Raw genomic sequence first — 22110 nt, 5'->3', positions numbered from 1 at the left:
TTTGCCATGCCCAGTGCCTTGTTGCAGTGTTTCATTTTAATCAGGAAGTGGGGTATGGGGGAAGACGATAAATAGCTCTTATTGGCTAGCAGGTCATAACCTCAACCCGTCATTTCTTAATCAGGTAACTCGAAAGGCGTGGATGAGTCATCAATCCGGTCCAACCTTCCTTGGAAGGTTTCCACGCAGGAACATTTGAACATTATCCAAACGCTCCGCTATGTCGGATAATGAGCTTCCCTCATCTTTTTTGAATGAAATTGATTTGCAGTTCTCACTGTTCCCCGATTTACCTGATTTAACGAACGATGATGGGCTGGCACTGAGCCCACTGGATCGCTGGAAGAACTCCCCGCCAGAGACAGAAGCTGTTGAATTGAGTGATATAGTGAACTCTATCAGACTCAGCAACAGCCAAGGAACATATACGATGCGACAACATCCTCAAGGGGCAACTTTTTCAGAACGCGGTCATCGACAGTCTCACCGGTCAACATCATCAGTTGCTGCGTCCGACTCAATCAGGTCTAGTGGCTCGAGCAGCTCAGCGTCATCAGCCCATAGCTTTGTGTCGAACCTATCGGGCTCCTTTGGACGCTTTTATGCGGGACTACCAACACGGCGCCGACGCAGACGCCAACGTAAAAAGTCACCTGTGTCTCGTGGTCGTACTCAATCACCAAGACGGCTTTACCAATGCACGTTTTGCACAGACATGTTCAAGTCAAAACATGATTGGGTAAGGCATGAGAAGAGCCTGCATCTGTCGTTGGAAAGTTGGACTTGCGCGCCATTCGGACCGACCTATGCGATTGAAGGTGCGACTCTATCAAGATGCGTCTATTGCGATATAGAGAATCCATCCGACACCCATGTTGGTGACCATCGCTTCTGGGAATGCCAGCAAAAGCCATCCGTCCTCCGAACGTTTTATCGAAAAGACCATCTAATCCAGCACCTGCGCTTGGTGCATGGAACCGAGAACGGTATTTCTCGGGTGGAAACATGGAGGTCAGAAGTGACACATGTTAATTCACGATGTGGCTTTTGTAAGGAAACTTTTACTCGGTGGACGGACCGGAATAATCACCTTGCAGCCCATTTTCGGGAAGGTCTCCTCATGAAGGACTGGAAAGGCTGTCGCGGTCTTGATCCTGCGGTGGCCCTTGCCGTAGAGAATGCCATGCCGCCCTATCTCATTGGTGCTGAATCTACTGGCATCAACCCCTTCAGTGCTTCAACACGATGTCCAAATTCGCGTAATGACATCGATCGGAGTCCCAAGAATGAGTCTTGTTCACACCGAAAAGGATATATCCAGCCAACTCCATTCGAACAGTTGACAGAACGCTTGATTCGCTTTGTACGAGAAAGACAGGCGATTGGAGTTCCCGTAACCGATGACTCTATCCAACATGAAGCACGGTGTTTTGTCTACGGCGATGAAGATCCGTGGAATCAAACTGCAGCAGATAGTGCAGAATGGCTGAAATTGTTTAAAGATGGAATGGGCTTAGGCCCATCTTTGTCCACAACGACTAACGATGCGGCCGCGGTCTTGCCAAAGTCATCTTTTCCACTCCCGTGGACAACAAACACAACGGGTACCAACGAGCCACAGAGCCCACCTAAATCTTGTGTCCACGTTGCACCGCCGGTTGACCCGTGGATGCCTTGGGCCTGGCAAAGCCCTGAATGCCTTGCGGAATTCCGCAGGTCTAATGATCCTTCATGACCTTGTCCCATGCCACAATAGAAATGAGGCGATCTCAAAGCGCCATTAGTAATACAAAAATATAACTATCGGGTGAGGTTTATTGGAGACCAAATTACTGCTTCTATCGTTGAGGGACCTAATTCTAAGAGCAAACAGTGAAATACATATTATCCAACCAAAGTGCGAAACCTTCGGATTGGTATCTTTTTAGCTTCCATTTTCCTCAAACAAGGAAACAGTTTGGAGATCATAGTCTTTTTTTTGCCCTTGTGAGAACGCAAAACAGTAAAAGAAAATGTAAGGATTTGTCAATATTGAGGCATTCCAGGTCACGACGTTCTACAGATCTATTATTGTGGATAGCACTGTGCATCGTTCAACCCCTTTTTCGTCCAGCTTCCTCCATACTTTCAATGCTCCAACTCCCAACCCGCCCAAAAAGGCCATTCCAGGCCCTTCCCCTACTCACTATCCCAAGGACCTAGACTTCAAACTCCTAAACCATGCTATGCGTTAATAGCGTCACCCTATATATTCAACTTCACCTAACTAGGCAATATTCTGGTTCAAGACATTAGCTATAGGGTATAGTTCTTTACTAAATTGACTAAAAATATCCACTGACTTTAGATAACAGTTAAAAGGCTTTAAATCCGACTTAGCAACGATATGAAAAAAGGTTATCTAGATCTTAATAAACCATGTTAAGAAGGCTAAAGTCCAAAATGTAATTAAAGATAAATTTTCCGATAGTAATGTTAAGTTAATAAATCAAAAGGCCTTGTTGTTATCGCTTCTCCTGTTATTGCTAACGGTATCAAAGTCTTGTAAGAGGACGATTTCTTTCATAGTCCAAGCCATTGCATGTTACTGACGAGACTGTTAATGACGTAGGTGCCGCCCGACGGTTTGTACGCGACATCGGCCATTGGTTGAAGCGACGCGGCGAAAGTTGCTTTCAAAGTGCAGCCGCGCTCAAAGAGCATTGTAACCATGCTCTGCCATCCAGTCATCATTGGCAAACTTTGTCAGATAGTTACGAAGACTATCCGGCAGTATAACGACAACGAGCTTGTCTTCCGCGTTGAGCTCGGGACGAGCTTCGACTACCTGGACCAGTGCGGCAATAGTCGCACCCGAGGACCCTCCACAGAGAAGCCCTTCCTCTTGCACAAGGCGTCGTGCATACTGGAAAGAGTCGCGATCAGAGGTTTTGATCCAGAGGTCGGGCTCAGCTTGGTCCAAGACCTCTGGCACAAAGTCGTACCCGATTCCTTCAACCTTGTATTCCGCTTTGAGATTGTTAAGCTCGTCTGGCTGAGCAAGAACTGATCCAATTGGATCGACCGCCACGCACAGGATATCCTTGCTGCGTTTCTTAAGACCTCTTGTTGTGCCCGTAATGGTACCTCCGGTACCAGCTCCGCTGATTAAAACATCGATCTGTCCTTCTGTCTGGTACCATAACTCCTCCGCGGTCCCAAACTCGTGCACGGCCGGATTATCAGGGTTTGTGTATTGATCCAGGATGAAAGAGTTCGGGATCTCCTTCTGAAGACGCCGTGCCACGCTGATGATAGAGTCCGGAGAGTCGATGGGAACACCGGCTGGAGTACGAATGACCTTCGCTCCTAAAGCTTTTAAAATCTGCTCCTTTTCAAGCGACATCTTTTGCGATAGTGTGATGATGCATTTGTAGCCCCTGATGGCAGCCATCAAGGCAATAGCGATTCCACTGTTCCGTCATATGGCTATGGCATTAGCCCTCTCGCTTACTGCTCGTACCACCGCTTTCAGACTCACGTGTTGCCACTTGAAGCCTCAATTAACGTATCTCCGGGTTTGATCGTCCCATCTCTTTCCGCTTTCTCAACCATGCGTTTGGCGATGCGGTCCTTCACTGAACCACCCGCATTAAAGTATTCGAGTTTCGCATACACCTGTGCTTTAATACCAATCGCAACGGGGAGGTGGTTGAGACGGACCAATGGCGTAGCTCCAATGCAGTCTGCGACAGAATCCTTCTTAAGTTGGCCGAGAAACGGCGCGGTCTTGTTTGTTTCTTCCATTGGATTTTCTGATTCTTGCCATTGTGAATTCATCTTTTATAGTAATAATCGATTAAATAAGGGCTATTCCAAAACTCTTTTGAAAGCGATTCCAGTTTAGGAAACCAATAGGGCGCAGTTTCACAAGTCTTCCCAAAGAGGAAATCGCAAGGGCTCGATCGGCGCCAAGGCTTTCTGGGCACGGACCACCATTCCCTACGCTATCACTGACGTCATGCACTAAGAAACGTGGGAAGAATACATATTTGGATGGCTAAGCAGACCGTCATAGTGGATGCTTTGGCAAAGAGTGGCTCGTCCACCATTTAGCAAAGAAACCAATATGGCGTACCGTATCAAATGGAAACTCCGGGTGACCGAGAAAAAAATGGAGTAGTTGCCCCACATCAAGGGAGCGCCTTAAAAACGACTCAGACACCCAATTCTTTAGGACTTCCTTTGATGTTTTTCCATTAAACTATTCACCTATCAGTAAACGTGACAGACACTTGAAATGACGGTTCCGCCAGAACAGCTTCAGACCCCCGAGGGTCCGTCTCGCCTGATCAAACACTTCGAACAAAGGTATGGGATTTTTCATGTTCAATATTTAGACTGAGAGAGGTCTGACAGCTCGCAGTTCGATCGAGGACCACAATGATGCATGGAACAATCTATGGGAGACTGATAACAGTGACATGTGGGACAGAGGGAAGCCCTCACCTGCCTTGATTGACCTTCTGGAGCAAGGAGAGGACATCTTGAGCCCACTTGCAGCTAACGGCCAGAGGAAGAAGATTCTCGTACCTGTAAGAGCTCTTTTTTTCTATTTCTCACAAATGCAGGAAACTTACTCTGCGTAGGGATGCGGAAAAGGCTACGATGTTGTTATGCTTGCTCTACATGGATTTGACGCTGTTGGGCTCGAGATCTCATCGAAGGGAGTTTCTACTGCGGAGTATAATACACACAAAGAACTTCAAATGCCACAACCGTACAATTTCGGGTCTGCTTGGGCGAGTAAGTTTGAAAGAGGCTCGGTATCTTTCATCCAGGGTGATTTTTTCCAATCGGACTGCACGAAAGGGGAGAAGTTCGACGTAATTTATGACTACACTGTAAGTCATCCATGGGGTCTATCGGCCTCAGCACACAAGCTAACCCAAGCCAGTTTCTCTGTGCTCTTCATCCGGAAATGCGTTCTCAGTGGGCCTTGCGTATGGCTGACTTGTTGTTTTCCGGTGGCCTTCTGGTTTGTCTGGAGTTTCCTCTCTTCAAAGAACTCAGTCATCCAGGCCCACCATGGCCCTTACAAGGCGTCCACTGGAACTTACTGGCTGAGGGCGGTGATGGAATCCTGCATCCTCTTAAACCAGCCCAACAGGTGGGAACAGGTTCTTTCGAGAGGAAGTGGTATATTAAGCCCGAGAGGTCGTACGAGAGCGGGAAGGGAACCGATATGTTGAGCATTTACGTAAGGAAGTAACCGCCAAACGATTAGAAATTACATCCTTTGAATGTCGCATCAATACAAGCCATTCTTCTCATTGAATATACTGTAACATTCAAAGTAAGAACTTGGCGCAAGTTTCATTCAGCGTGAGATTTACCCAATAAAGAAAAGCGGGGAAGGTGTTAATTCGTCCGAAGTGTTAGTATGAGAGACTTTATTTCCGAAATCGCTGCTCACTACCAGACACATTTAATGCTGATAAATTGCGCCCTGTCGATTTCCTTTCGGGGAATCAGCGTCCTTTACCTCTCGTGAGTGTTACCCTTTAACTAAATTCGGCCAAGTTATCTTGTTCAAACCGTAAATACATCTCCCTTTTTTTCTTCAAAAAGAGTAAAACCTTTCTTCTTCCCCTGAGAACTGTTTGCAAGATGGGAGGCTTTGGTACCCGTGCTATTTGATCAGACCTACCGCGTGACGCCGGTACAAGTGCCCTGGTAGAACCCGTAAGTACAACAAGAGCATTCGGAATAATTCAAAGCTCAAGTGGTATCTATCTAGATATTCCTTGCCACGACCTTTGCTCAGCATCGTGTTAGGTCTCCCACAGGCTCTTATATCCATAGTCGCTCTGCAAATCCGAACCGGGAAAGCTTCGAGAAAGCTATCGCTGAATAAGAATCCGCAGAGTATGGAGGTCATGCTAGGGGATACAAACAAAGCGGGCTCTGTGGCCTTTATATAGGTAAGGCTCTACATCGGGTCGATGATTAGCTTCCAATCCACTTCACCTGTGGGTGGGCAGATGACTCCTGGATTACCACGTCCAGAAGAGAAGCTAGACCTGATCCGACGATCAATCTATTCGTAGGAATATCTAGGTGTGCCAAAATCGTGGTGCTTCCCACGATAGACTTGATCCGAGGGTCGAATAGGCCCGGGTGGAGAAATACTGCGTCTGGAGATCACAACTACACAACTCAAACTCATCGTGCAATAAATTCATTGAAGTAGCTTATTCTATGTATTCAGATAATGATTGGATGCAATCTCTGACCAAGGATGGGAGAACAAATCACGAATTGCAAAGGTTTTCCTTCAGGTTAAAGTTTCGCTTTGGTCTTACGACTTCGTTTAGGTCGCTGCGGTGTATCTTTATCAAACTGCTGCAGATCCTTGTCTGTCACTAGTATTGGGGTTGGATAGTAGGAGTTCTTGATAGGTCAGTCGTCTTTCATCTGAGCCATAGCTGGAGACATACCAATTGCGAGCGAAGGAAAGCCCAAAATCCCGAAGTATCCGCTGATAAGATATGTACCTGGCCCGTCTCTCAATTCCCACGCATACGTCTGCACTCCACATTTTACTATATTCATATGCCTTTTTCATCAGACTTGATTTGCGACGGCATCGTTTTTGCCGCATCAATTTTCGTTTCGAGGTGACTTCCTTGGACCTGGTGAAATTGATAGCGGCCATTGTGAGTGGTTGCCTTGATATCTGGGGGTACTTTGGGTGGTAGGAACCTATATAGAAACGCAAACGCCCTGATAAATTCAAAAAGATAGGATTTAACCAGGTGCCCTAGTTTTTTAAAAAAATCTGTTCAATATTTTAAAATAGACTTGCCGTTCGTTTCGAACTTTCAAATCCGTAGGAAATTTGAAAGTCGGACACATGCATTATCAATTCAAAGTGGAACGAGACCGATCTGACCGCAATTAAATGATAAAATCGTAGGGAGAGGAAAGTATTTATTCACCATTAACGCGCGGGTTCAACGTAATATCCAACGTGAGGAAAATCGGCGGGCAGTGAAATTGTGACCAAACGTTCGTTGAACGAGGGCGTGCCAAAGTGGTGTATGTAAAGCAAGGCTGAAAAGATTGGCTAACTGAGAGCCCCTTCCTCACCTGAATCGCAGGTCCACGGCCATCCAGGTTAGTAATCCAACCAAGTCGCCAGTTGGTGGATACTGAGCCTAGCTGGCCCATGGTCCGTGGCTCATAAGCCGCCTGGGACTATGGGCCATAGCCTTGGGAACAGTGACTGCGGTTTGGGGACCAGTATCTGGGCAAGCCAGTGGTCGAGTGACGCACGTCCAATGCCGGGGAGCTATGGTGGGAGGGCTGTGGCTCCATAGGCAAGGGCCCAGAGCAGCCGATCTGGGGCCAAGTACTTCGGGCTGTTGATTTGAGTCCAAGCTGGACGTACGTCCATAGCTCTAGGTCTAGCTTGGCTCCAGGTCCATTGACTGACGGCCGCGACAGCACAGTGACTGTAGAGGCTCAAAATCTTCAGACTACGCTCTTCACAAGATTGAAACCCTGAGAGGTTTGTCTCCCCTATAATTTTTAGTGTCGCGCTCATTGCCCCACCCGGGTTTTCCAGCCAAACGCCGAGTACCGTTCATCTGCTCCTCCATCAAGGCCTACATCGAGATCTCGTGGTCTCCAAACCAGCGGACGACGATAGCTGGAAAGGACAGGATGGCCCTGAACCGAGGGAATTTGCTAAAAGCTTCACTCAAGCAGAACAAACAATAATATTCGGATTCAGGCCAAATAACTGGGACGTAGCGGAGCTTAATTTTCGGTAAGCAGGTCTTCGACAAGCAGCCTGACTAATGCAATGTATGCTTCTGTCGCTGTACAAAATACTATAAAGCTCAAAATACAGAAACTTTTCCCCGTGTATTTCCAAAACTACCCTTCTGAAAGCTATGCAATTTCATCTGTTCACGTCCACCGAAATGAGCACATCGCCGTTTTGTCTGAAATTAAATAATCAGAAATTTTGTAAAATCCAAAGCGTTCCTAGTGTCTTCTGTACAGTCGGATAGAGAAGCTAGAGGTGTGACCTGATCACATGCTATTATCAGTCCCCGTCCAGAATATTTTTCATGATGCCAAACTTACATTGGGTACCAGTGCACAAGATCTCCTCCTGCTTCCCTGTTCAACAAATATGTCACTATCAAAAGCAGAACCTAACAACGCCTTTTTCGAGGAGCTAGGCTGGGAGATGTCATCTTCTAACGGTTGGGGAGGCGGATGTCCTTCCAGAGCCATTTGTAACCTGAGAGTGAGCCATTGTGCGTGGCACAAGCATCTCTGATTTGCCATGTTTTAATTGATGAGGTGCGTATCTTGTGTGGAGATGTTAGACAGTGAAGAGATTAACAGAACTGCTATGAGGGAAAACCCCAGTCTTATATCTTGTAAGAACCACAGACAGCGCCATGAGAGATGATGACGCGAAGGTAGCTATGAACAGGTACCTGAAGTGGCAAGCTAGGCCCATCTAAGCCACCAATTATCTTCACCTTTCCCAATTTTCTTCGTGCTCATTGGCGGTAGCCATGTGAGGATGAACAAACATTCCCCACCATTAATGACCTTCCTAGGAACAAAGCCTGCGATAAGCAGTTGTTCAGAGTTATGCCTATTGATGCAAGGGGTTGTATCTTTGGTAGAGGAAAGATTGCTGTCTCTGCTGGGCGAAACCTGCTGGCCTAAAAAATTGGTCGACAAGTAGACACCATTTCGTCCGGGAACAAACAGGGAGGGCAATGGCTCCCGTGATGTAGCACCGCAGAATATCGATGCACTGGTTTCATTCTATATGGCTCAGGCACAAAACCGAGGTTCGACTTTTGGTTGCAAAAACACCAAACAAATGAAGAACGGCCACGGTGGCCAGTCAGGTCGACCAGGAGAGGCTCGCAAATTGTACCACAACAGCAAACGGAAAGGTCTCTGCAAGGGAAAATGCCATGTTCTTCTCCAGCATGATGCAAAGCAATGGAAGCAGACTCCTCAAGGGTCTCATCGTCTTCAGGGGGGATACGGCGGGGATAACTTTCAAAACTTAAAGACAAATCGGGAGGGAGCTTTGAATCATTTTTTCGGTCTCGCTGAGGGGCGGACTAAGCTACTGTTCATCAATGTGGAGCTGCCATGATCTGTCACCGGGCCTAGAGGAAGTAACAGGATGCTAAAGAAAATGACCGCGGTAATATTCCAGGGAAGAATTGAACAGTTTAATTGACCGCGACTTGCTAGGTTTGGATCTCGTTTTCCCCACAGTGCCATTCTGTGGTTGGTTATTTAGGTTCAAAACTGTTTACGTTTAATCTCTCCAGTTTCCTTCACGTCTGAACCGACCTCGTCGATAGGGATAGATCGTTCGGGTAGTTATAATGTAATGATCGTTGTCCCGCTCTTATAAATGCATACTTGAATATTTTCCACAAGGTTTATTTCTCACATCACAGGCCGGCTATGGAAAAACAGAAGAAATTCTACAGCGACGTCGTCATTATCGGAGCAGGCTTGTCGGGTATCGATATGGCATGCCAGCTCCAACGGCAATTACATGTCAGCGACTATGTGATTTACGACCGCGCTCGAGAATTAGGTGGAGCCTGGGCAGCGAACAAATGTGATGTTTCCTGCCCCTTCAAAGTGTATTGGCTGACAAACTGCAGACCCCGGATGCAGTGTTGATATACCCGGCGCTTTGTATTCGTTGTCATGGTTCCCGAACCCGGACTTTACCAGTCTTTTTCCATCTCAGAAAGAGATATTGTCCTACATCCAACGCGTCGCTTGCGTGAACCATGTCAATGAACATGTGAGGGTTCAGACTGAGTGGAAAGGTGCCCAGTGGGTAGAAGCCTCTGGTACATGGCATGTGTATCTCTGCGATTTGAATACGGAAGAGGAATTTCTTCACGAAGCCAAAGTCTTGATCTCCGCTGTTGGGGGTTATACAAACCCCAAGCTCCCCGCTTTGCCTGGGTTGGAGAAGTTTGAAGGCCCCGTGGTGCATACTGCCAAATGGAGTAAAGAGTACGACCTCCGAGGCCTCAACGTGGCCGTGGTGGGTAACGGATGTTTGTTCACACCTTATGACGCGCCTAGCAGTGGCATTGAAATAACATCCTGTAGGCTCTGGCTCACAGGTAGTTCCTGCTGTAATTGATGAAGTCAACAGCCTGACGCAGTTTATTCGGGTAAGTGTTCCATTCCAGGGAGCTTGCTCGATTGTTCCTGACTCTGTTACATGCGAGTAGAGCCCACAACATTATGTCCCGATGCCCATAGGCAACTATCGATTTGGAAAAGCACTGCGCGCTTGTTTCTCCTATATTCCGCTGACCTTGTTGCTTATCCGTTGGCTGATCTTTTGGATTCTTGATACAACCCTTGCGCAGTTTTACGACAGTTACAAAGGGAAAGGAATAAGGGAAGAGAGAGCTTCTTACAGTCGGAAGTATATTACAGAGAACGCCCCTGGTAAGTATGTGGCAAACTGTGTTGCCCACCTAATGCTGACTGGATCCTTTTAGAGCGATACTGGCCTTTGCTCACGCCTGGCTATGACCTTGGATGCAGAGTAAGCGAGAGTTTGAACTGTGTTGGGCTGCTATTAACACTGTGTGCAGCGAAGGATACTGGATAATCACTACATACGGTCGCTTCGCAACCCTAGAATGAAGTTGATCAAGGACTCGATTGCACAAGTTGACTCGAAAAGTGTGACAACAGGTTCAGGCGACAAATACCCGGTTGACTTCATCGTGAGATGCACGTGGATGAGTGTGAGGTAATAACGCAAGCTGACCTACTTCGTAGGTTCTCGCGACGGGGTTCGAGTTCACACAATGGAAAGCCAATGAAGTGATAGGAAGGCAAGGAAAATCTCTGAAACAGCACTGGGACCATCGAGGTGGCATTGGCGCTTACAAGACTGTGGCGATGAACGAATTTCCTAATATGTTCTACTTGCTGGGTCCGAATGCTGGCAGTGGACACACATCTGTCCTTTTTGCGATGGAGTGGTGAGTGCTGCTATCTGGCAATGCTTCGTGGATATCAGCTGATCTTCATTGCAGCTCGGTCAACCTTGTTATTGCACGTCCTATACTCCAGCGACAGGCATCGATTGTCGAGGTGTGCAAAGGGGCTGAGACTGAGTGGTGTGACACCATACAGACTGCTCTCAGCAAAACGGTATTAGCACGCAACTGTTCAAATGTACGTTGTTTCTTGACTATTCGCATTGAATCATTAATCGCCAGCTAATAATCTCCAATATAGCAATATGTCGAGTACCATGCATAATGCATGATGGAAATTACAAGGTCTTTACAAACCGGAAAATCGATGGACCGTCATGATAACGGTACCATACAAAAATACATACATTGCTTAATCAGCGATGTCCGCATAGATTGGAAAAAGGAGCGGACTTTGTCATTTTAGTTAGTTAGAGAATTTTACATATGTCAATTTTATATACATGGTTGTACCCGTCGATTTCTGTCACAATATACCGACCCGAAGAGTGGATGGAACTTCTTTTCATACCCTTTCAGCTCATTGAGTTTCTGGATTGGCACGCGGTTTCCCACAATGAAGCACTGGGAGTATCGGTAGTCGTTATAGTTAGTCATCTGGGACCAGATGCTTTAGTGCGTATGGTCAGCAGGCTTGGATCTGAGGACAATCTTTTTTGGTTTTGTTACACCATAGTCTGGGTTGGATCATTTTAGCCCTTGCCAAAAATCCACCAATCCTCGCATTTCCGCCGACTTGAATAAGAAAGTCAATAAGATATGATGCTGCCAAGCAGTTGTTTGGCGTGCTGAATAATGTTTATTTTGCCCCCGAAGACGATTACCAATGTATTCCAAGACAGTTTGAAGATTTCAGGTGAATAGATTACATAGTGGAACACATTACTTGTTCATCTCAATCAGCGAGCTGAATGGGGAATGGTGGTGAAGAGACGTAAATTTCATTCCCCATCAGTCTCGTAGGTGTGTCCGCTAAGGCCGCACGGATTTGATGTCCTAGGTATTTAAGAGGAGGTAAAAAAAAGAACGGTGGACTAAGTGGCTGCCATGAATCACTCCAACTCACCTTGACCTTGGATCGTGCGAAACCAAAATGTATCCACTTCGTTGTGATCCATAAGTCCTAGCTACTGTTGCGTAAATGATGTTGGTTCGAGGCAAAGTGTAATGTAGTTTATTGATACTATTTCATTCTACTAGATTGACGTCCGCGACCTTGCTGAAATGCATATAGCTGCACTCACAAACCCAGCTGCCGCCAATAAGCGCTTCGTTATTGGACATCCGCTGTCGTTCGACGAGATAGCTGAGTACCTTCGCAAGCTTCCTGAATTAGAGGAACGTATTGGGGAAAACAGTGGGATTATTCCCCCGGTGCCACGCTTTGACATTGAAGAAGCCGTTGAGGTATTCGGAGACTTGGCTCGAGGGAGGTCTAAGGAGCAGACATTTATTGATACAGCTAAGCAACTCCTTAAGCTTGAACGGGCTATACCAAAAGCAGAGAACACTGTATAAATTAGTTTTGGAATGGAAAGTGTTGCTTATACAATATGGCTTATACACTACACATCGGGTGGATGCGTATTCCAGTATGGTCCCTTTATCATCGGATTGTAGATCAATGTTCACTTAAGAACTCTCCCAACCAATACACGCCCCATGCCCGTTCATGGACACTCTTATTTGATTTTTGGTCGCTCGTGTTCTAAATAAAGATTACGGCCAACCAAAGAAAAGGCTGGGCTTCCGTCGTTAAATTGTCATCAACCTCCTTTCTTATTTTGTGATTGTAGCATAATTCAGTGTTCACATTTGAACAAAGGGCCGCTTTTTCCGGATGAGGTAATAAATTAGTATATGATGTCAAGTACTATGCATTTATGCATGCTGAAATTACCAGGTCTTTACAAACCGGGAAATCAATGGACCGTCATGATAACGGTACCATACAAAAATACATACATTGCTTAATCAGCTATGTCCGCCGAGATTGGAAAAGAGCGGATCTTGTCATTTTAGTTAGTTAGAGAATTTACATATGTCAGATTTACCATACATTGTCGTATCCGTCTATTTCTGTCAGTTATGAGCCCGGCTTCGTTCCAATTAAGATCTGTCTACAACATATAGACCATCTTTTACCTAGCTGTCGCCGATTCACAGTGGTTTTGACAACGGTCAACCCCTGAATCGTCGAAGCACCCCTATCTCCTTCGAAGAAGATCAGATTCATCGACGAAAATCGACAATAATGAATATCATGTCAAGCCTCTCCGCGGCCTCCTCCCGCGTCATTTTGAAGGATACAGAATCATGGGATGCATGGCTCTCATATATTAAAGCAATTGCAGTTGCATATAAAGTATGGGATCAATGCAATCCGTCTCTTAAGGAGGAAGAACGTCCTAAATTGGAACCACCTGAAGAGATCATCTCTGTCAAAGATGCCATAAAAGAATACCCAGAACACTGGTTCAATGTGAGGCTATCCCTAAAAGCAGATTGGGATGCAGAGAACAGAGCCTATCAGTCGAAACTACAGGCATTAGATCTAGTGGCGGTGGCAATTAGGCAGTCAGTTGATACTCCCTACCAGCCCTTTATCATTGATATACCATCACCTTTGGAGCTGATGCTCAATCTCCACAAACGATTTGCACCAGAGAGCGATCCTACATACAAAACTAAGCTCCGTCAACAGTGGCGGAACCTAGATAGAGGCCTAGATCGGAACACCGATATCGAGAAATGGCTTCTAAACTGGGAATCGCTTTACCAATCGTGTAAGAAGGCAAGGATGCCAGAAGCAGAGGATGCCACGAATCAATTCCTTGAAGCAATCTCTATAATGTCGCCTGGATTCTATGAAACATGGGCTCTCAGAGTACAGGATAATCAGGACATCCCTTTCTTCGAAATCATGACTCGGTACAAAGCCCACTGGAAGATTACCCATGGCAGGCCGGCTGCGCAAAGAGGCATCTCAAAGGCTGCTTTCTCGACATGGCAAGGCAATGAAGAAGCAAAGCCTATAGAGGCAAGGAATGATGGCCTAGAAAGAAGGCCATGTCCATGTGACAGGGTAAAATCGAGAGTTCATATGCCTTGGGCCTGCTGGGAAATCTATGAAGATAGAAGGCCTGCTAATTACCAGCCCTCACCGGCATTGAAACAGAAGTGGGAGAAGGCCATGAAGGCTAATCCTAGATGGAAGGCAATTGTCGACAAGAAGCGAGCTGCATATGCAGAAGGCCAAGGGGGACCCTTGCTAAAGAGCAAGCGAATACAACCCTCGACGATGAAGCCTTTGGCTTCTTGACAACCAACGCAGTCAAAATTGACACCGTTATGTCAACAAAAATCAAGGATTTTGAAGCCACAACTACACCTACAGAAGACAGATGGGTAGTTGATACAGGTGCTCAAATCCACGTATGCAACAATCGGAGCTTGTTTAGCACCTTTAAAAGCGTACAGAGCAACGTCAAAGTGGGAGATACAGAGACGAAGGTGGCCGGTATAGGCACTGTGGTCATCTATGGTGTAAACCCTACCACTGGAAGCGCCGTTAAGATGAACCTATTTCAAACTAGGTACTCGCCAAACTTCCATAGTAATCTGATATCTCATGGATTGATGATGAAGGGGGGCCTATTAATGAATCTCAGAGCAAACTGCATTGAGACAATTGATGGCCATCGTCAGATCTATAAGATCTACCACGATCAGAAGCTATCATGGCTCACCCAGACAAGGGGTTTTATAACCCAAAAGGCATCAGATTTGAAGCCTGAAATGACGTTTGCCACTAAGAAATCCAATCAGGAGCCAAAATCTGAGGCTTCAATTGAGCTCTGGCATCGTCGATTAGGCCACATTGGCAAGGCGCGAATTGTCAAACTGGCAGAGATGACTGAAGGAATCACTATTGCAAGCAACCCAGGCAAAGAAATGCAGGTATGTGAAGCTTGTCAATTGGCAGATGCACCTAGGCAAATCTCTCGCCGGAAGATAGGCCAGGCATATGGTATATTAGGGAGAGTACACTTCGATCTAGTACAAAACCAGCCTGCCTACAACGGTCATATATGGATGACGCACTTCTATCTCGATGGAATAAGGTGTCACTTCGTATTTACCCATATAAAGAAGAGCGAGTGTCAGATGGCAGTTCGTAAATTCTTAGCATTGATCCGAAACTGGTTGAAAATCGAGATCAGGGTATTTCATTATGATAATGAGAGAAGCGCCGGCAATGAGGTTGAATCTATGATTGAAGACGAAGGGTGTACCATTGAGCATGCACCACCTGGCTTGCCAGAGATGAATGGACCAGCAGAGAGATCTGGAGGCATGATAGTAAGGAACGGCAGAGCATTGCTCAATGGTACGAACCTACCCCACAATCTATGGCCAGAGACGATGTATGCATCTGCATATATGATGAATCGTACCCCTACAAAGATGGATGGTAAGTGGATCATACCATGGAAGGAATTGATGCGCTATGCGGCTCCAGATGGCTTAAAAGATCAAATTGTCAACCTGTCGAATATGAGGCTATATGGGTGCTTAACGTACTCAAGGCTTCTGAAGAGAGTACAATCTAACAAGATGGCTCCGAGAGCAGAGATCGGCTATCTTGTAGGCTATGTTTCAAAGAGCCTATACAAGATCTGGTTTCCATACAAAGGGCGAGCAGGCATAGGCAGAGTTGAAGTTGTAAGAGATGCTGTATTCGATGAATCGAGACAGTACTCTAAAACGAAGCCTTTACCGCAAGAAGAAGATGCAATTAGTACTATGACAAATGGACTAAGCGCTAAGAACTGGCCCCAAGTGCTCTCAATGGAAGAAGCGCAGTCAGAATTGAGCATAGAGATGCGTATGCCGATGTCAATTGCTCGCATAACTCTCAATGATGACGTCGAAAACCGAGAACAAGGTACTGCACCAGAGGCGGTAAATGAAGAAATCCAGGAATCTAGAGTTGTGGAGCAAGCTCAAACTCTAGATAGTAGGGAGGAGACACCAAGGGTCCCCCCTTTAAAGGAAACACCTGTTTTACCTTTAACACCGGCTTCAATGGCAGGCCCTGCTTCAGTGGTAGAACATATCTCAATGATAGAGGTAAGGGATCAAGAACAGATCCCTGGGAGCTTCCCTATGTCACCACAGAGAGCCTCACCACAAAGAGCACTATCGTCGATTGCTACGATTGAGAGTACGCCACATGAGAGATCTCCTACCTCGCTATCTTCGCCAGATCCGATCAATGTCATACAGTCGATCGAAGCTGAAGGGGGAGAGGGAGATCAATATGATGAAGATGAAGCAGAGATAGAGCGTCAATTGCAACAAGAGATGCAGTATACGCCTACTCCAGAGCCAGAAGATCGGCCTACTAGAGAGATCTCTGCGTCAATTGATGAATCTAACATCATCTCAGGCCCCAGAATACGGAAGCCAAAGGCAGATCCAGACTACACTGCATATCTATCGCTAGACGAGAAACAGCTAGCCGAGCCACCAAGCCTTCTATATGCCTTTACAACAGGTATTACGAAGAAGCTCAATATGCAAAACAGACTGCATAGAGATCAGATGCCTCCACCACCAGAGAACTGGAAGCGGCTAAAAATCCATCCCTTTGCCACGCAATTGAAGGCAGCTGCGGAGTTTGAAATTGAGACCTTAAAGGCTAAAGAGACCTTCTCTCAGGTTGCATTACCGAACAAAAAGAGCACCCAGATCTTGCCATTGAAGTGGGTATTTACATACAAATTTGATGCAGATGGTATGCTCGAGAAGTTCAAAGCAAGAATCTGCGTGAGAGGAGATCTACAGTGGATGTCAACTGAAGAAAAGAGAGCTGCTACACTAGCTGTCAAAACAGCGAGAGCAGTATTCGCACTAGTTGCCGCCTTTGATCTAGATATGATTCAGAGAGATGTGGTTACCGCATTCCTGAATTCAATGCTAGAAAGCGAGGTTTATACCAAGTGTCCACCAGGCTTCGAAGCACTAAATCAGTGCTGGCTCCTGCATAGAGCCCTCTACGGATTGCGCATGTCACCAAGGCTTTGGCAGCAAGAAGCTACAAAGGTGCTAGTAAAACTAGGCCTTACCCCAGTGGAAGAAGATCCATGCATCTTTACAACCAAAGGCATTATTGTCTTTTTCTACGTGGACGATATCATCATCGTCAATCACCCCAAACAGGCTAAAGAAGCCGCTTTACTAGATCAAAATCTAAAGAAGCAATGGGAGCTTCGAGAACTGGATGCAAGCTGGTTCTTGAATATACGTATTATACGTGATAGAGAGCAGAAGAAGCTCTGGTTATGCCAAGATAGCTACATCGAGAGCATGGCACACAAATACAATCTCGTCACAGAGAGAAAAATAGGGTCCCCACTGAGCATTGAGCCTCTAGTACCCTATGATGGGGTGGCATCACCGCAACAGATTCATGGTTTCCAGGCCAAGGTTGGATCTGCGCAGTATGCCACCACCATTACCCGGGTAGATGCTGCAAAAGCAACCTCCAAAGTGGCTGAATTCCTTACAAATCCAGGACCAAAGCATATAGATGCAGTCGATCGCATCATACAGTATCTCTATGAGACACGCTTTTGGGCCATTGAATACGGCATCAGAACACCAAACAAACAACCTAGAAATCGAGATACGACCCTGACGATGGCGGCGAAATCAGTTGAATTTGCAAGCGATGCGTCGTTCGGAGACCATAAAGATCGAAAGAGCTCCGAAGGGTATATCTGCAAGTTATATGGTGGCCCAATCGATTGGAAGGCCACTAAGCAGAAGACTGTCACCACATCGACTACCGAGGCCGAACTACTAGCTTTAGCAGAGGCAGGAAAAACCGTACAGTGGTGGCGACGAGTGCTTAATGCACTAGGCTTCGAACCAGATCACCCACTATCCATCATGTGTGACAACCAGCAAACTGTCGATTTATTGACGAAGGAAGGGGCCGCGATGCATACGAAGCTCCGGCATGTTGACATCAATCGATGCTGGATGAAGCAAGAAGTTAGCGCAGGTCGAGTATATGTGGACTGGGTACCAACTGCTGCGATGCCAGCAGATGGGCTCACCAAAGCTCTGACGAAGCAGAAGCAGGGACACTTCAGAGAGTTGGTTGGAATGAGGGACGTAGGTCACATGATTCGTCACATGACCTCTGAGAACAGAGGCTGTTTTGCGGAAACTGCATAAATCGACGATTTGAGCCGAGATCAGTGAGGAGACAGGTGAGGTAAGTTGGAATCACTTGCGAATCATTTGCGAAGCGGTTGCGAAGCAGCTGCGAAACAGTTGGAAGAAAGGCAGTCCTTGAGAGCTTTGAATAGCTTCAAGAACTGGGGGGTGTGTCAAGTACTATGCATTTATGCATGCTGAAATTACCAGGTCTTTACAAACCGGGAAATCAATGGACCGTCATGATAACGGTACCATACAAAAATACATACATTGCTTAATCAGCTATGTCCGCCGAGATTGGAAAAGAGCGGATCTTGTCATTTTAGTTAGTTAGAGAATTTACATATGTCAGATTTACCATACATTGTCGTATCCGTCTATTTCTGTCATATGAACGTCATTGATCGACCTACCAACTATATTATATTACCCAGCTATATATTCTACCGCCCAAGTAGAAAACACACTGTTGGCAGAATATATCTAGGATGAACTCGTTTTGTTACAGGCAAAAGAGGCAAAAAATCAAAGATGATGATGATGATGATGATGAATTCATTTGCCCAATGTAGCTCGCTCTAGATATATGCTGTTATGCGGGAGTGCTGTCAGGCCTGCCAACGGAAGTGGTCCCAGCCCACTGAACGATTGATTCATGAAATTCGCAAAGCGATCCCATGATCATTCGCTCTAGAATGTAAAAGATGCAAAGAAAACACAGGAAATGCGCGGATGCAAACATGATAAACACAAAGAAAACCCAAAATGACCGTCAATTTACCCCTGGTTCCCCCTCCGGCATTTTGCCTAACCACATTCGCATAAATCTCACTCCATCTTCCTGGCAATCATTCAACCCGTCGGCTGCCGCTCGCGCGCTCGCTTGAATCAAGGGAGTACAGTGGACCTGGAACTATACTCCTACTGGGCTCCATCCTTCTTCGCCCGTCACACTGTCCTTAGGGGTCTTTCTCATCCCTTTCTTCCACTCCTAAAGCAGTTGGTGCGACTGCTTGAAATTGGCCACAATGGTGCGCGCCTCCGGTCGCGTCAGGAGCTCATCCAGACGAAAGGCGATTCCCTGATCAGAGTGCACATCTCATCCAGTCGCGCCCGTCCTGGTGCAACGGGCACTCTAGCAGGACGTGGGTCACCGTTTGGTTGCCAAGGTCGCAACCACACCGCGCTGACTCGCGTCGGTTAATACGGCTCAAGTATGCGCCCAGGCCGATTCGTCCGTAATAGAAGACAGGACTTATATATTCGTGATTATCTCATGAGACTCTCTCATACGTGTCAGTGCCACAAATTCAACCCTGAATTCCACATGATGAGGGGAAGAAACAGTGAGGCGGTTTATGCATGCAGTGCAGGGTAGTTTGCGACGTGTTAGCGAGTTTGTGGTCGTCAATAACGCGAGTCATGGCAAGCAGATTGTGAATGACCAAGCCATTACGTGTCATTCAGACCATGACCACATCACTGGAGCTGCTTCAAAGTTTGGAGATTATATTGCCAGGCTCTCGAGGAAATTAGCCCGAAAGAAAGAAGCTGCTGGAGGGGTCCAGACCACCACCGAATCGAAGGCCACTGCGGGGACCCGCCCTTCAGCTGATAAGCCAATGACACCAGCCCTCACTGGGACACGGTGGGTATCTGGCTGAGAACCGCGTGGGCATTGCCTCTAGACTATCTCAAGGCTGGGTTAAGCCTAGAATGATTGGACTAGGAGAGAAGTAGTACCAAGAGCCAGCTCATATGACGTGTAGCCTTCTGTGTCGCCTGTGCTCTTCAGCAGGCCCTACTGTGACTGATTCCCTCTCAAGAGGATTTTCCCATATGCTGAGCCCTCTCGAAAGGAGTCTCTTATTTTCTGCCTTCTATGTGATCCTTACTCCTGAAATGAGCTAGCTAAAAACAATCTGTTATCAACGTCCTTTATGTTACCATTTACAGGATACTCTACATAGCTCTATCATAGACACAAAAGCAGTCTTTCATCTCAGTACCACACCTATTAGATTCCTCTCAGGGTGTCATATATCTTGTCTGCAGTACGCTCTTATTTCAAGCCACATAGGTCTATTAAGGACCTGAAAGGAGTATCTCATGAGAACTTAGGATACCTTCCACCCTCTACCCGGTCTAATACTCGAGATGCCATCCCTAGGAGTTTCTTCTCCTTTACAACTCGACCCTCTGCCGCAAGCTTCTTCTCCTCATACTCGGAAACTATGAAGAAGGCGTTACTGCCATCAGCTGTCGCTGCACGGTAACATTGAGCTGGCCTCAGGTTGTGCAAATGCTTATCGTATAGGGAATAATTCTTCCATAAATACTTTTGCGCGACTCGTTCCAGCGGCGATGGATCTGACGGATCGACGCGGAGCCGGTCTGACCGTCTCCAGTCTCCTCGTTCAAGAGACCAGAGCTCGATCTCAATGTGCTTTTGAGGGGGCCGCTGCTCGACCGCCCTTGAGGGCATAATACCGGCCACGGAGGAATCTGGGACAGAGGTATCTTCAACAACTGGAGGAGTGGGGTGGGGATCTATCGCAGATCCTGGCGTTCCTGGGCGGAGAGGTTCTACCAACGCTTCGTGGGTGATGGCGTCTGGAGCAACTACGGCGTCCACTGTCGGAGTCCAGGGGTCAAAAACGGTGGTTTGTATTAATGGGTAAGAAACTGGTTTAAATACATGTGGGGCTCATGCCCTAGTGGCTATGCGCTGACACACCCCCTCAGCTTGCAGCCTTCAATCTATGTGCTCACCTATACAGTGTCCTTGTTTACTGTTATGGCGCATCATTATTTGACACTGCGAGCTGGAGAACTGCGTATAGCTAAAAACTGATCATCGGCTCCGAGGGCCATGCCGAGTATGCCTGTTGCGGAACTTCCTCCAAACCCTTGAACTCTGGAAGCACCTTCTTGATCTCAGCAAGGGTAGCTTCATCTAATTTCTCTCGAATGCGAGAGATAGTCGGCTGGTGTAGTTGGAAGCTTGGCGGTCGTATGGTTGGATTGAGGTAGAAGCACCGCTGGAAAGAGTGTAGCTTACCGCATACACACCGGTACGGTTGTGCTTCTGGATGCCCTTGCCATGTAGAAAAGGCACCTTTTGGTGCTTCGAGTGGGTGTCCTTGCTCTGTAGCTTGAAACTCTCGTTGTCCTTGGAAGATCCGGATTAACCGGGGTACTTCAATCTTGCGTGACTTGTTGAAAACCTCGTGATACCAGATATCACAAAAACCAGGAGCAATATGTTTAAGACAATGTAAAATATCGAAAATCACACTCTCTTGATGCTGAATCTCTGGAACGCCGGCTGCGTTACCCTCAATATATTGTTGGTGGACGTCGAGAAGCCATTTTTCTGCGGTATCGTGGGTAGCCCTAAACTCAAAAAGGCTACGCCACTTACGCCGTAGCGTCTGGATATGTGTTCGGTCCGACGCTTGGAATAGCTCGGAGAGGGTACGAAGTTGTTGGTACGGGGTGAGCTGGCCGAGAAGGTACGATTTATATTTCGGGTCTACCGTAGCCATGATTAATCCGGTAATCATCCGTCGTGCCTTGCTTTGTGACTCGTATTCCGACCGCTCTTGCTGGTAGATACCTCGAAGATCGCGAAGACGAGTGACTTCTTGATTGGTAAGGTCGTTTATAGATTGTGCATCTTGTCGTATCTCGGAGGGCATAGGTTTTAACGGTGGTGGAGGTCTCTCGGGTTCAACTGGTAGTTCTGGGTTGATCTGCTGCCAGATATCCGCCTCGAGGGCCATCGCCTTGATCT

At 46.8% G+C, this 22110-nt stretch overlaps 8 protein-coding genes across 8 annotated transcripts; 5 read left to right on the top strand and 3 right to left on the bottom strand.

Moving 5' to 3' along the window:
- Positions 1-220: 220 nt before the first annotated feature.
- On the top strand, positions 221-1735 carry N7487_004323 (DNA-binding domain-containing protein; the record flags this gene model as incomplete). The annotated part of the gene is made up of 1 exon (XM_056872070.1): positions 221-1735. One exon carries the CDS (start codon positions 221-223, stop codon positions 1733-1735), a length of 1515 nt encoding a protein of 504 aa, XP_056729790.1.
- Positions 1736-2692: 957 nt separating this feature from the next.
- Positions 2693-3786, bottom strand: N7487_004322 (uncharacterized protein; the record flags this gene model as incomplete). Its single annotated transcript, XM_056872069.1, has 2 exons — positions 2693-3452; positions 3521-3786. The coding sequence occupies 2 exons, from the start codon at positions 3784-3786 to the stop codon at positions 2693-2695; spliced, it is 1026 nt and encodes a 341-aa protein (XP_056729789.1).
- Positions 3787-4279: 493 nt separating this feature from the next.
- N7487_004321 (uncharacterized protein) lies at positions 4280-5251 on the top strand (the record flags this gene model as incomplete). Its single annotated transcript, XM_056872068.1, has 4 exons — positions 4280-4350; positions 4406-4574; positions 4629-4883; positions 4937-5251. The coding sequence occupies 4 exons, from the start codon at positions 4280-4282 to the stop codon at positions 5249-5251; spliced, it is 810 nt and encodes a 269-aa protein (XP_056729788.1).
- Positions 5252-6321: 1070 nt separating this feature from the next.
- On the bottom strand, positions 6322-6697 carry N7487_004320 (uncharacterized protein; the record flags this gene model as incomplete). The annotated part of the gene is made up of 2 exons (XM_056872067.1): positions 6322-6432; positions 6566-6697. 2 exons carry the CDS (start codon positions 6695-6697, stop codon positions 6322-6324), a joined length of 243 nt encoding a protein of 80 aa, XP_056729787.1.
- A 2145-nt stretch (positions 6698-8842) lies between these two features.
- N7487_004319 (uncharacterized protein) lies at positions 8843-9181 on the top strand (the record flags this gene model as incomplete). Its single annotated transcript, XM_056872066.1, has 1 exon — positions 8843-9181. One exon carries the CDS (start codon positions 8843-8845, stop codon positions 9179-9181), a length of 339 nt encoding a protein of 112 aa, XP_056729786.1.
- A 320-nt stretch (positions 9182-9501) lies between these two features.
- On the top strand, positions 9502-12599 carry N7487_004318 (flavin-containing monooxygenase; the record flags this gene model as incomplete). Its single annotated transcript, XM_056872065.1, has 9 exons — positions 9502-9661; positions 9708-10115; positions 10171-10235; positions 10296-10518; positions 10572-10618; positions 10668-10802; positions 10858-11063; positions 11118-11259; positions 12282-12599. 9 exons carry the CDS (start codon positions 9502-9504, stop codon positions 12597-12599), a joined length of 1704 nt encoding a protein of 567 aa, XP_056729785.1.
- Positions 12600-19672: 7073 nt separating this feature from the next.
- Positions 19673-19978, top strand: N7487_004317 (uncharacterized protein; the record flags this gene model as incomplete). The annotated part of the gene is made up of 1 exon (XM_056872064.1): positions 19673-19978. One exon carries the CDS (start codon positions 19673-19675, stop codon positions 19976-19978), a length of 306 nt encoding a protein of 101 aa, XP_056729784.1.
- Positions 19979-20421: 443 nt separating this feature from the next.
- On the bottom strand, positions 20422-22099 carry N7487_004316 (uncharacterized protein; the record flags this gene model as incomplete). Its single annotated transcript, XM_056872063.1, has 2 exons — positions 20422-20948; positions 21166-22099. 2 exons carry the CDS (start codon positions 22097-22099, stop codon positions 20422-20424), a joined length of 1461 nt encoding a protein of 486 aa, XP_056729783.1.
- Between the last annotated feature and the right edge of the window lie 11 nt (positions 22100-22110).

The sequence above is a fragment of the Penicillium crustosum genome (genome assembly GCF_028827405.1).
Source record: "Penicillium crustosum strain IBT 35664 chromosome Unknown utg000002l_segment0_segment0, whole genome shotgun sequence".
Taxonomy (NCBI): Eukaryota; Fungi; Ascomycota; class Eurotiomycetes; order Eurotiales; family Aspergillaceae; genus Penicillium; species Penicillium crustosum.
Note: the sequence above shows the minus strand (reverse complement) of the source record. Positions and strands in the feature narration are given on the sequence as shown.